The 14,939-nt window shown below is 44.2% G+C and overlaps 1 protein-coding gene across 5 annotated transcripts in view; it reads left to right on the top strand.

Moving 5' to 3' along the window:
• Positions 1-14,939, top strand: part of BAHCC1 (BAH domain and coiled-coil containing 1) — a 411,074-nt gene that overhangs the window by 354,561 nt on the left and 41,574 nt on the right. For all 5 annotated transcript variants that reach the window (XM_085617382.1, XM_085617383.1, XM_085617381.1 and 2 more), the window contains 4 exons: positions 6,371-6,562; positions 9,586-9,866; positions 11,485-11,583; positions 12,592-12,730. In XM_085617382.1, coding sequence (XP_085473508.1) covers positions 6,371-6,562; positions 9,586-9,866; positions 11,485-11,583; positions 12,592-12,730 — 711 coding nt within the window. The remainder of the gene's footprint in view (positions 1-6,370; positions 6,563-9,585; positions 9,867-11,484; positions 11,584-12,591; positions 12,731-14,939) is intronic.

Below are 14,939 nucleotides of genomic sequence, written 5' to 3'. Positions count from 1 at the left end.
GGCAATGTTCTACATCAACAAACAAGGGGGGACACAGTCGTTCCCTCTCTCCTCTCTAGCTCAGGAGATTTGGAGATGGGCCATACCTCTCAGGATAGATCTACTGGCAATTCACCTACCGGGGAAGGACAATGTGGAGGCAGACTGGCTAAGCAGGCAGACCTCGGCATCGCACGAGTGGGAGCTCAATGGCCAGGAAACGGAGAAACTCTTCCGGAGATGGGGAACTCCCACAATAGACCTGTTTGCAACACGCCAAAATGCAAAATGCCAAAGATTCGCGTCCAGGCAACCAGATCAGCAATCCTAGGGAAATGCCCTATGGATAAGCTGGTCGAGGACATTTGCCTACGCCTTTCCACCGATACCCCTGTTGCACAGAGTGCTCGACAAGTGCAGAACCAGCAACATGACTCTGATCCTAGTGGCTCCGCAGTGGGCGAGGCAGACATGGTTCTCACAAATTCAAGAAATGGCACAAGGCAATCCATACAGGTTCGAGAGGATGAAGGACCTGCTCTCAATGCAAAACGGAGAGGTACTGCACCCAGAGCCAGAGACCCTCAACCTGGCGGCATGGCTCCTGAAGACCTAGAGTTCGCACACCTAAGATTGCCTCCGAGCACTATGCGAGTGCTACGGGAGGCAAGGAAACCAACTACACGAAAATGCTACAGCGCAAAATGGAAGAGATTCACTGTGTGGTGCAGGAAAAAGGCCTGCAAAACAGAATGACAAGAGACTCAACAGTACTGAGGTACCTCACACACCTTCTAAAGAGTAACCTCTGCTCGAGCTCCCTAAGGGTACACCTAGCGGCGATCGTGGCCTACACCAGAGGTGAAAAGGGTGGAAGTTTCTTCACCTCGCAGGTGGTGAAGAGATTCATGGAAGGAGCCAAAAGGATGGCCCCCCCGAAAAGGTTGCCGCCGCCGGCATGGAATCTGAACGTGGTTCTGACGGAGCTCATGAAGACACCGTTTGAACCCATTCACAAGGCCACACTGCAGATGTTGACGATGAAAACGGCCTTTCTGGTGGCCATAACATCACTACGCAGGGTGAGCGAGCTTCAAGCACTAACACTACAGGAACCCTACATTCAGATTCACAAGGACAGAATAGTCCTGAGGACGGACCCACACTTCATGCCCATGGTGGTGTCGGCGTTCCACATGAATCGGAGTATTCAGATACCAAGTTTCTTCCAAAACCCGACTTCAAACGCAGAAAAGGCCCTGCACACCCTCGACGCAAGAAGAGCGGTGATGCACTACATTGAGAGAACCAAGGAACTCAGGAAGTCGAAACAGCTGTTTGTGTCCTTTGCTACTAGCTTCATGGGTAGACCAGTGACTAAGGGCACCATCGCCAGGTGGATTGCCCTCACTATTCAATTCTGCCACAAACAGGCTGGACAGGAGCTAGCGGAGGGGCCTCAGGCTCACTCCACAAGGAAGAAGGGGGCCACCGTGGCCTTCCTGGCGAACACGCCCATCCAGGACATATGTCTCGCGGCAACTTGGGCATCTGTGCACACGTTCACGAAACACTACTGCGTGGACATTCAGATGAACAAGGAAGCACAGGTTGGACAGAAGGTCCTTCAACACATTTTCAACGACCAACGCTCATCTACCACCCAGCCGCCACAAAATTAGGAAAACCGCTACAAAGTCTATGCACAGCATAGTGAATCCAGAAAGATTCACGCTGCAAAACGAATAGTTTCTTACCTGTCGGTGTAGTTTTGCAGCTTGAAGATCTTTCTGGATTCACTAGCGAACCCACCCACCTCCGCCAGGAAGATGAGGCTGGAGGAAGAGGGGGTAAAATGGAAAAGATCAAAAGAAATGAAAACGTACAGAAAAATGGACAAGAAGGATTAATCAATCGCCTAGGGTTAAAAAAAAAAAAGAGGAAAGGAAAAAAGAACCCGAAGATGGCGCCCCAAAGGTGGGACTTCTGCAGGAAGCACGACGACGTCACGAGAGGTGCACCAAATGGTGGGTCGTCGCCGCCCACCTGGGCTACAAAAAAAAAAAAAAAGAAAAGACTACGAATCCGGACCCAACCAAAAGATCGCGGAATAATGCACAGCATAGTGAATCCAGAAAGATCTTCAAGGGGGGGGGGTTGAAGTACAAAGGGAGGAGGGGTGGGTAAAAAATAAAATAAATGAAAAAACTTTGTTTTCAACGGCCGTCGTCTCTCCTCCATCGCTCCTCTTCCTGGTGAGTCCCGGAAGGAGGAAGCACACAGGCTCCCCTAAGTCAATCAAATCACAATGCTGCAATGCAGTGTTGTGATTGGTTCGAGTGTCGTGGTTCGGCTCTCAGCCGGGGACAGGGAGCCTGTGCATCTTCCCCAACAGGCCATACATTACTGGCTGATGGGGAACATGCAAAGTGTACATGACTGTTTGACCGGGCCAAGATGACTGGCTAAACCGTCATACGCACTTAGAGTCCCACAGCTACAAAAATTAAAATGATAATAACAAAGTTATTATCATTTTATTTGTTCCTTTTTGCACTGTTCTGAGTGCAGTGGGGCAATGCTCCTCCGCCTTAGCGGAGAAGTGGCCCCTGAACAATATGTATACAAAATAATGTTATAACATTCTAAAATGGCTGCTATGTTGTGTCTAGAAGCAGTGTGGCAGCCATCTTGGAAAGTTATTTTGTATACTTATTGTTTACCATTCCAAGATCCACTTAGACACAACATGATGGTCGTCTAGCAAGTATATAAAATAACATTCCAAAATGACAGCCTGCTGCTATTGTCTTTGCATGTTCTCCCCAAGCAGTTCCACAAGCATTGGCAAAACCAATACCACTAGTGAATATGCTGTGGCAAAGTGAGGCTAACTGGCTTGCCAATGCATGTTTAACTTATTTTAACCCCAATACCCTGCATAATCTCCTTGCTCTCTTATGCTCCATATGGATGGAAAACAGAAATGGGGTTGTTCTTACTGGCAGCGGGGTGTATTTTACATTTGGTGTTGACAAGACCAATTCACAAATCAAGGGATATATCTGTACTACAAAGGCAATGTCGGTGAGCTCACTTGAGCTGATAGCCCCCTTCTGCAACTACTATACAGAACCTTTTCCTTTCCTCCTATGGGGATCCCTGTTGCAGGAGAACTAATAAAGGTCTGAGGTTGCAGTGAAGTCAGAGAGCAGGCGGTGCAGGAAGCGGCATGCCATAGCAGGAAGTGATGTTGGAAGGCAAAACGAGATGATAGCAGAAACAAAGTAGCAAAGACTCATGGAAGGATGCATGCATTATGGGAGGTGGATTAAGGATGTTGTGCGGGGTCAAGGGGAATGTTACAAACTTAGATGGGTAAAGGCAACTGATTTTATCCATCCAACCAAATGGGAGCATTCTTTGAAATTTGACGATAAGGGCTGTCCGATGCTTATTCGTTCTGCTAAGAGCTGTGGAAGGTGCCGTGTAATCTGTAACTTTATGAAAGCACAGTGAGGATGCGGATAGAGAATGCTATATAATGTGAAACCATTCCATCAACCCCTGTCAGGTCTCAGGACAGGAAGCTCTGAATAACGTAATCCTGTAACGATTCCGTAAAGGTATGTGAGATTTTAGGATTGGAGGGTATACATGACGTGTAACCATATCATAAAGGTAATTGAGGTCTGAGTACGGAAGATGCTGAATAACATGTAATAATTTGATAAAGCTTGTTGTCCATGTACGCCAGCGCTTCAGTGCCCCTCATAGAGAGTAACTTCCTTCTAAAGGTGCAGTATAATGCGCGATGTGCAGGATAAGTGCCTGACAGATGGGCTGTCTTCATTTGTTAGCTGCTTTTAAGGAACTGCTTCTGTTAGTGGTCATTACTGGCCCCATGTGTGATGCAGATTACTGGGTGCGCCAGACGCATGCTGCTCCACACTTATGGGAGTAAAGGGCTGATTATGGCTGTCCTGTTAAATTGCGATCTTTGCATAAACACATGTTTGCACACGGATGGCAGTTATAAGTGATGTGATGTTTTTTGTACTCTGTAATTATCAGGTGGATAAAGTTAGCACCCGCTGTTAAATTTCGGCAGGTCAAACCTGGCAAAATGTACTGGCGGAAGAAGGTCCAGTAAACACTGCTATGTGTCAATTTTGGTGCGGGGAGCATTACAATGTGCAGGTTATTACTTATTACAGAGAAAGAATTGCAATAGGTGCTTTATCGCACTCAATAAATTCCAAATTATCGGGGGTGATGAATACGCACTACTCCGTCATCATGCCTTCAGTTTCAGTTTTATGTTTTTTAGTCAGTTTTGAAAAATAGGATTCTGCAAAAAAAACAGGATACTAGTTTCCGGTCCAGGGAGGAGGACCTGGCCTGGCAGTTTGGGTTGGAGTGTTTCCATAGAGAGTAGGGTCAAACCTGATTTGTATGTGGCTGGGTCCAAACTGGGTTGGCACCGTATGCAAAAAAAGATGGAAATAGCACAGTTCTCTTGACTGGGGGAGAGTGTTTTAAAAGTTTCAGCAAGCTGTCTTGTTGTGTTTACTCTTTTTAAACTATATGCGCAGCGTAAAACTTTTAACAGTATACGCTTTAAAGAGGACATGCCCAGTGTTTGCCAGTGTGTGCCAGGAGGGATGTATTGATGCCAGATTTTCAGGATAGCCACTATGTAAAAGTTTTTAGCCAGAAGCATTTTATGTACATTTATATCTTGAAAATCGGGCATGGATCCAACCTTCAGAGACATACCAGGTCTCTAACGCAACAATAAGTATTAGGCCTCTGCAAAGCAAAAAGCGTTGGCAAAATGTTTGAGTATATTCTACATGTGTCATCAAACGCAATACGGTGGTAATGATCCCACTGCTTTTAGCGATATGGTCATATCAACAATATAAGGATTATAAAGCAGGTGGACTAAAATGCCTGATTTAAGCCATTAATTAAATGTTGAAAAGCGATCATTACAGCAACATATTTAGCTCAACTCAGTAGGTCTCTCTCAATCTTCTAGGTTTCTTGCTTGACCAGCGGGACTTCTCTGTTAGTCATATCAAATGCAGTTTTAACATCTATGAAGCATAAGTACGAAGGTCTATGAGTGAGATTCATAATAGTCCTGTTGGCCAAGCTGGTTGGTACAAGACACTTCCGTACAGGGGATAACTCCTTTTGAAACCCATATTGTGATACTGAAATTACGGTTATATCGTCCTCAATATTTCTCTTGTAAATTGTACCTTAGCAAATAATTTTGCAGTTATATCAGGGATCATCCATTATTTTAAAACAATGGGCACAGAAGGTCTCTCCTTCAAAAGTCAAAGGGGCATATTTTCAACGGCCAGCGATAATTATCGCTGACCGTGCTTAGCGATAATAATATTATCGCAGACTATCTCTGGAATTTATCGCCCTGGTAGCGTGTTATTAACAACGCGTTTCTCCAGGACGATAAAAATTCCAGAGATAGCGAGGTTATCGCCCTTTTGCAAGGAACATCGCTGGTTTTCCAGCGATGTTCCCTGCAAAACGGCGATAACCTTGCTGATACGACCCAAAGGGTAGTATCAGCATAATCCGCCCCCTGTGTTAGGGATGGCTGAGTCAGGATTTTAGTAGACGTTCGATTTTGGCGAAAACGTTAGTTTTTAACGTTTTCGCCAAAATCTAACGTCTGCTAGAATCATGTGGGTTGCCTTGTAAATATCGCGATGTAAACATCAGCGATATTTGCAAGGTAGTCCATCCAGGGTACGCCCAGTAACGCCCACTTTGCATCTCATTGGAGATGCAAAGAGAGGAGTTGGGAAAAAGGGTGCTAACATGCGATTATGCATGTTAGCACCCTCTTGTAAATAGGGCGCTGGTTTTATCTCTGCTTTTTTGGCAGAGATAAAGCCCTTGTAAATGTGCCCCTAAGATGGTGTCTCTTAAGAAAGGATTGTTTATTAATAATAGAAGCAGAATCCTTGGCTATATTATTTCAGCCATCTTTGGTGTCACACTGGCCAAGTTATTGAGGCCAAACAGTTTCCAAAATTGTGCAAGCTCGGATCACTGTTTCCACCTCTAAAGCCTACTCTCTAATCAAAAGCTTGATATTATTTTATATGGGGGGCACAACATCTCTAGAACTGGAACTTTAGTGTGGTTAAAGGATGTCGAATTTCCATCCTGCATCTTAAAATTGGCTTGATGGGTCAGACTGAAAATCTGCTGTCAATCACTTATCTGTCAAAGTAGCCCTTCTGAATATTAAATAATTCATGGTTTTGCAAGTTACTAGCAGTTTAAAATGTGCTTTTCCTTCTTCTGTTGCTCACTTATTTCACTTTATTTCCCCCTCTCTTTTCCACAGAAAAGGACGAGGGCGCGGACTCGGACAGTGAGGGTGGAAGTGATGACATCACTGATCGGTCGTCAAAGGAGCCAAGCCTGACCCTGCATACGTCATCAAACACGTCCAATGTTGGCCCCTCCCCTTCATCAGTAGTGAAAATGGAAGCCAATCAAAAGGCAAAAAAGAAGAAGGAGCGTCAAGGATTGCTGGGTAAGGGCTGTTGGATTTGACTTCTCAAGTATGTTTGTCTGATGTACTTTTTAGCGCCACCAGAAGTGTCAGAGATGTGTCTCATTGCAAGAATGTTTCTTGGAGAAGTTACGTGTAGGAAATGGAAGGGTGTTTATTCATGTGTAGTCTACATAAAGCTTTTTTGTTCTATTTAGGGTGCTTCAGCTGTTTTGCTGTACATGGTATTGTGTAGATTATTCTTGCCAAGAGTATATTGCAGACGTTTCTTTTTAAATCTAATTAGGATGTGAAAAATGTTTTATTGCATGTGAAACATAGCAGGAAGGAATTTTTGCATGCATGATGTGATCTAGTGCCACAGATTTTTGCATGGGGAATACAGGCGACGGGTTTGATGTGTGAGGAAACCTGCAGATGTTATCTTTCAGATGGCTGCTCAGTGCCCTTGTTTGTGAGATGCTGCTAAGGCAGTTGTTGCATTAGAATGTGAAAGAGCTGTTTTTTGCATGTGAGCTGTAGCAGAATTATTTCTTGCATAAGGGATATGGCTGAGGTCTGTTGCATCTGCTATATATTGTGCCAGATATGGGCAATTCTTTTTTGACATTTAGAATGTAGCAGAGGTTTTTGTTGTAGATTTTTTTTAGGTCTTGTCTAGAGGAGGCAGTCTTTGCTGTCTGTAGGCAAAACCCTCTTGTGGACCATAATAAAAGCTCACAGCCCGCCTATTGCTCACTAGTGGCTGGCTCTCTTGTCACTCTCCTGTGCTTACTAATTATTCAATAGCTTTCCTTCCTATTGTGTCTGCCCCTCCCCTGCACCATACTTTTGATTGGATGTCTTGTATTCGTCCATTGTTTACTCTTGGGGAATTCCTTTCATCTTTTTGCTTCAGCACTTCATGAGAGTGCCTTTGTTTTCTGTCTCTCTCCCTCGAATGCTGCCCACCCCTCTATCTGTATGTACTGTGTTGCTCCTCGCCTGCCCCAGCTTGTCTGTATAGCAAAGCAACAGGCATATGTTTGCTGGAGTATGACTGAAGAACAGACTTTAGGAGTTGTTTTTGTTTCATCTTCTGCATGTCACATATTGCACGAATGCACAGCTTTTAGCACACAAATACTTTGATAGTGCTGGGGAGGCAGAAGGTGTGCGTAGCATCACTAAAAGGTGCTGTCTCTTCTCCTGGACGCCTTCCTGTGATACTGCAGGGAATGAATGTCCAAGGCATGTTTCAGTTCTGAGTCCTGTGGAAAGTAAATTAGGCGTTGACAAATGTTTTCTTTTAAATTCTGACACTTCCATTCTGTTTTTAAATTATGTTCAGAGCATCCTGGGTAAAAAGTATTTGAAAAATAGAGCCAGCCATTTATAAAGATTGAAAATATTAAAATCAATGTACAATTTTGAAATACCGTAAGAAGAGTCTTCACTTTTCCTCCAGCATTTTGAAATGCTCTTGTACTCATTTAAATCAATGCTTTACAAATAAGCACTGCCAAAATCAATAGCTTCCATTTGCATTATAAAGGCAAGACCTATTGCCTTTGTCAATTCCTGTTTGCATCTGGAGCTAAACCGAGGTTTTTCGACACCTGGGATCTTGCATCTTGCCGCATGTGGAATGTGGCACAGGCGTTCGTCACGTGATATTGTTGCTTGTTGCTTTCATTGTCTTAAGTCTGGGATGGAGCAGCGGTCTCTGTTGCTTGTGGACCGTGTTAGGAGTTTCTGATAAATGCAGGATGTGGGGGATGTTTTCGAAGTATGTAGGAAGCAGTGGATGTCTGTCACGTTGAATGCTGCGGATGTTCTTATCAGGCTATCCTGGGACAGATGTTTTTCGGAGGATATGCGAGAGGAAACATCTGTTCCTGCTCCCACTGCATCAGAGCAGCTTTCTGATTCTGGTCAAATGTGGAAATGAAAACAATCACGTCGACGTAAACACAATGGTGCTGAGTTAAGTATTCCCCATCCACTCCTACGAACAACAACGCTAGCAGCCCAGCTGACCCTTTCTGCAGTGATGGGGTGGTTGTGACTGTGAAGTGACGTGGGTGTGTGTAGGGGGGGTGAAGTTCCCTTTGCCCAGTCCCATGTCGCTTTGCAAGACTGTTAGTTATGCTGCAATTGTAACAGATTAGCAGTTACTCCAGGGAAAATGTCCTGCCACATTCGCCTGGCATGCAGCTTACTATACCCCATCCTGAAGACCTTCCAGGGGCGCAGGTCAAACCTGGCAAAATGTTCTGGGGGAAGAAGGTCCAATAAACACTGCTATGTGTTAATTTCGGTGCGGGAAGCATTACAATGTGCAGGTTATTCCCCGTTACAGAGAGAAAATTACAATAGGTGCTTTATCGCACTCAATAAATTCCGAACTATCGGGGGGGTGGGGGGGGGGGGCGTTGTGATAAATACCCACTAATCCGTCATCATGCCTTTTGTTTCAGTTTTGTGATTTTTAGCCAGTCTTAAAAAATATGATTCTACAAATAAACCACGAAACCTCTAGGTTTAAAAAAAATATTGCAAGCAATATAGTGGGTAGACCGATTGTTACTACTTCAACCACCAAAGATTACCTGACACCAGTCAATGCACATCCAGAATGGTATGGAAAGGGCACTTAGGTTCTGAAAGGGCAGCGGAGCCATATACATGTTAGAAATGCAAATAATGTTTATTCATAACACCAACTTTTTGTAGTAAAATTAACCCTATATACATTTTTCAGTGAAATGATTAAAAGCAGAATGTATTCTTTTGAGCAGGTTTCCTGTTGTTTGGTAAGGGAGGTATTGTACGAAAACTACACAGGTGCCCAAACTCTTCTAATATCTCTAGGGGTTCATTTGCTGGAGGAGCTGTTTAAGACCCTGCCCTCAGGGAAGAGCCCCACCATGAAGCATGGACCTGCTGCTGGTGAAGCGTGCAGGCTTGGCGGCGGTGGTGGCAGGCTCTTCACTTCAGCGATGCACAAGCCAAGTCTTGACTGTACCTGGCACTTCAGTCTGTGGTGTCTTCTGCCTTCACAGGATCCTGCCAGGCATCCAGCCCAGAGGGGGAGGTGAAGGTGCGCAAGCGACCAGTGACTCACAGCAGGAAGATGACTCGACTTCCTGTCCGCAAGCAGTCCCTAGCCTCCGGAGTGGAGCACAAGAAGACCAAGGCAGCGCTTCGGCGCAGGATCCCGGCCAGCCCCAGGGTCCTGTCATCGAGCATGGGTATGGTCTCCGCTGCAGAGTTGGGACGCATTGCCAGTGAGCGCATCAAGAAGGCCACGCGGAAGAACAAGGCACTGCAGTCAGCTTTACGGGTGAGCACTAGTTGTGTATACCACACATGCACCTCACACACTCCACATGCATACCACATAAATGCAACACACATCTAGCACACCTCAAGCAGAAGACCAAGGCTCTGTGGCCTAGATTGAAGTTGATACCATGTCACTTGTGACCCCTTCAGCAAGTATATTTATTTTTAGCAGCAGGACATTTAGCAATTAACATACTTTTGTTTTTAATTTTAGAATGGACTGAAAATTCCAAACATGTAAAGGAATGTTGACTTGACTATCATAACTGACAGTCTCACACATGACATAGGGCCCAAAAACTGTACACTCATACTACAGAACTACGCTGTACATCGTACACGCATCACCCTTATGAGCAAGGTTGTGCAGTCAGCCTTACTGTAGAGAACTAGGTTTGTGCACCAGGCCTATTTTTGTTTACATCTACCAAACACTTACATTATCACATTGCCTACCAAAAGTGTGTACACAGATTGATGTCACATCACACACATTGTTCACCCCTACTTCACACACACACACACACACACACAGCTATGCTTGACCAGTGAGAGCGTTTATACCCCTACTTGCACCGCGTGCAAACCAAGGTCCTATAGTTAGTCATTTGCATATGTATGAGTAACATACATATTACACACACATCCTCAACCTATCACATACCACACAAAAAAATAAAGTCATGCAGTCAACCAAATTATAGAGCATCTGCAGTATGCACGGCACCTCCCACGCAACCACATCACATGCACTGACTGCACACACCATTACTCCTCTCGAAGAATAACAAGGACCTGTAGCCAGTGTTGCAGGTGCAAGCAAGCAGCATTCCTGTTTTAGAAACATGCCGATGTGTGTGCACATCGGGATAGCTCAATGGGTTGCACCTTCACCTCTAGAAAAAAGCGTTGATTGGCGCTTTACTTGTTCAAATGCTAGCAAGGCATATTCAACCGTCCACCTACGGAAGACTGGTAGTAAACGAAGGACCATTGCATTGAATAATATTAATACTTGTTATTTATAATGCTTAAAATGGCAATTTGAAGTAACTGGTTAAACAAGTTGTTATTATTGTTCTTGTTATACTACACACAAACACACCACAGGTGCAACAGTCAGCCTCAAGGCTTAGCACCAGAAACATGCATCATTCCTAGCACCGGTACATCACTTACTGACCTTTCACATCACACCCATATGACACAAATCCTTAGCCATACCCAAATGCCCGCACCCCACCTACCACGGTCTATGTATCACATATACTATTCACAGACAAACATATCAGGTGCATGCTGCTACACCTAGAACCATCTCAAGCACACCTACAACAAGAAAGTGCATCCCACCCCTACCTAACACACATTCACTATACACCCACTACATATACCACACATGTAGCACAAAACCACTCTCTGTGTATCATACACATACTACACATATGCACTCAACAAAGCACATACACTATTCATACAATGCACATGACAAAGTCGTACAACAGAAAGTGACATTACAATCATCATCTTATTTTATCTTCTCTGTATGGTAAGTTGAAGCTGGCATTAAAACTCAAACCTGCCTTAACTGAACTTTCTTTAATGCCCTCAAACAGAGGAAAAACGGGACCCTGGGCCTAGCTCTTGCCACACGCAGCCCCAGAATCATCAAGGATGGGAAGAAGCTGAAGAGCAAACAGCCACCACCAAAACAGGTATTGTGACCCCCCATCACCCCCCAGCGGATAAATACAGTCACATAGCTGTCCTCTATGGCACTTTTATGTTACTTTTGTAGTACCACCGAATAAAACTTACAAATCATCCTAATGCTACATTGCCCATTAAGCAGGGCTCTATCTTATAACCCCATATTTATGGATCTCCCACCAGAAGTGTGGGCATACACAATTTCACTATGATGTGCACTTTGTAGCTTGGAGTAAATGACTGTACCAAAGTATAAGTTACCCTGTTTTGGGCACATCAGTATGAAGTAGTTCGTGCCAAACAACCTCAATGTTCTGGTGAGTAATAAGATGATTAAAAACATGGCCACTTTATCATGCTTCAAAAGAGATACATTCCTCTAGACAATTAGATGTACGTGGTGGATGCTCCATTTCTACAGCTCATTACAGAGGTGGAGAACCTGGGGAGGTGATTCAAAGGGTTGGTGTGGTGCTGCAGTTTTCTTATTTTCCTCCTAAAAACATTTCTGGTTGTAACCATCCAGATGTCTGAATTTACCTTACGCACATTGGGCGCCATCAGGTAGGGCAAGTGGAACTCCTTTAGTGGAGACCCGCTTTGTCTGTCCTTTGTCTTCCCACTTCCTTCTGACAATGCAGTAGTAAGCCAAGTAAAGGAGCTTCCTTTGGTGTTGATCCATGGGGATTAGTAGGGAGGGTATGCCATCCCTGTGAGCATTTGAAGAGTTTGCTGTCCTTGATGGGGGTACCGCTTTGAGAGATGACTAACACCTCAAATAGATATCCCTGCAGCATCACAAGAACTTTTTGAGAAGTGCTTGCAGACGGTGATTTTACGTTGTAACAATTTTCTTCATCAAAACATTTCTAATGCCCTAATCAGAAAGCCTTATTTGTCGGACAGCCATAAACATTAATGCCCTCTTGAAGCATACTTTGTTTGAGGAACAGTCCTCAAAACTAATGTCCTGTATATCAGGCATCTGTCATATACATCTTCTCTCCTTTCAGGGCCGAGCAGTGAGTAAGCTGCTGGCAAGCTTCACCGTGGAGGACGACTTTCAGTTCGACGACAACAGCAGTTTTTCAGAAGGCGAAGCTGAGGACAATCATACCAGTGGGTCTGCATCCAACCTGAAGGTGCTTCCAGGTAAAGTGCAGACTACCAGCTCTGCCATAGCAGGATTGCTGCTTCTACATTCAGTTTTCTGACCTTTCATCTAATTCCTACCACGTTTTCTACCTATCTGTGGTTCTGTTACACTCTGCATATCTCTGTCAATCTCTCTCTGTCAGTAAGCCTGTATCTTTTCAGCTGGGTGTGACTGCTGTTTGTGTGTCTTTCATAATCTGACATAGTAAGGATGAAAGTCCAAAGCTGTTTTCCGCCGTCACCCTATCATTCATTATTTGTCTATCCACTCGAATTTCGCTATTCTAGAACCCCAAGAAATCACCAGGGTGCCAACTCTAGAATGTATCAACAGAGCCATACACTACCGAAGGTTAATGGAGTACCAGCAATTAAATTACCTGTTCGTTGCCCTTAAGTGAATAACCTTACTTTACTGGTTGGGATCTGAGCACAGCCGTTTTAGTGTAGCCTCAGGTGATGTCCACACATCTCTCCATGTAAAATCCAAACAATCCTCTTAAAAAAGTATTTTGTCCCTCCATTCAAACTTGTGGTGTATAGAAATATTCCAGGTATCATGTACACATGAATCTCACCACAGGGGTGTTTTGCCTTCAGTTGCTGCTTGCCAACACTGGAGCAAGACCAACATATAGGACCCTCTCCACCAAGGCACAGGCAACAACTCTGCCTGTTAAGAAAGCTATTTTCTCCCATCTGGTAGCTGGCTGGAATACACAAATCCTCCCACCAAGACTTCCCCCTCTAGATCGGGGTTTTTTATTTAACCCTATGACTTCTGAGGAACCCCACTTAATCATTATTGGAACAGTGTTGGGGTGGGGGGAGGAGGCGCTACACTGAATCATTATTGGAATCCATTAACACCCACTGAGTGTCCCCGGTCTAAGCAATTTCGATGATTTTAACCACAAAACAATCCACAAAAAATACAGAAACAAGCATTCATCAAACAAATACAAATGATTGTAATTGCATGAAGTATTTTATATAATTCACAAACATATAGAAAAAAATAACATTTTAATTGTTACAGGAAGGTTTTAGCAGTTCTAAAATCAATTGATGCCCCTCATCATCCTTACTGTATTTTGTTCGATGCACATGCACTACTCCCAAAAATCAATCTGAGGACATTAACTTAATTTTCCACCTCATAAATTACTTCATATTTACAGAGTTTTAAAAAATGTTCAATTGTACATTTTGCTTCTTTATTTATACTTCTTTAGTGTTCTGTTAATAGTATATACTTTTCTAAATAGTCGAAGACCACCTGAGGAGGCTTTACAGACACCCAGGGGTCCACGAACCACAGGTTAAGAACCAGTGCTCTGGGTCCCTCGGAACCCTCCAAAAATGATCTCCTTGAATGGCTGGAGAGTATGAATATAAAGCAAAGCGTGTGTCAGATTGAGAGCTGTGCCCTCTCCAGAAATGCACAGTCATGTGTGAACGCTATCCATTTCAAGTTTGTATTTTGAATGTTCTTGAGGATAGCCCAGAGCTTTCCAGAGTAAGATTAGGGACATGCATGGTGGCTACTGCCTTTCCAACCAGGGTAAACTGGATGACGGTCTGCCCAGGACCCTACTTTACATCCTGTTTGCTGAGCTGCCACACCCTTAGTGAAAGAAGGTAGCGGGTTTAACCAACCTCACTTCTCAAGATCTCCAGAGCTGCACTCTACCTAGAGGACAGCTGAGTAATGGAGTTACAGTGACTTGCTGGGCTACATGACAAGAAGCAAGTACAAGTATAAGTCAGCCATTCCAGTGTTGTCCCACCTGTCCCTCTTTGTCACAAGGACTCAATAACCCTGCAAATGGTCTCTCAGGTCCCTCAGATTCACACAACTCTCCAAAATAATGTCTTTCTGAGGCTGTGTTTGAAGTATTGAGCCTACAAGAGCAACACAGAAGTACGATGCCTCCTCTGTGGCTAATGACCCCCAACCTTAAGGATGCAGTCTTAAAAGGGATCTCTAGCTAGAAGAAAATCTAGATTCAGAACAGGCATATCTGAGATACGCTGTCCGTGGAGCCCCTATCCCTAAGTCCTAGACACCAGAAGTCCCTAATCACCCATGTGACATCTGGTGAGAGTGGCAGTCTAGAGTAGTTTGTCTCCCAATGGCCCTTAACACATCTGAGTATTATCAGTAAACACAAACATATCAGCTCTTATCTAGTTTACGATGGAC

The sequence above is a fragment of the Triturus cristatus genome, chromosome 7 (genome assembly GCF_964204655.1).
Source record: "Triturus cristatus chromosome 7, aTriCri1.1, whole genome shotgun sequence".
Lineage (NCBI taxonomy): Eukaryota > Metazoa > Chordata > Amphibia > Caudata > Salamandridae > Triturus > Triturus cristatus.
Note: the sequence above shows the minus strand (reverse complement) of the source record. Positions and strands in the feature narration are given on the sequence as shown.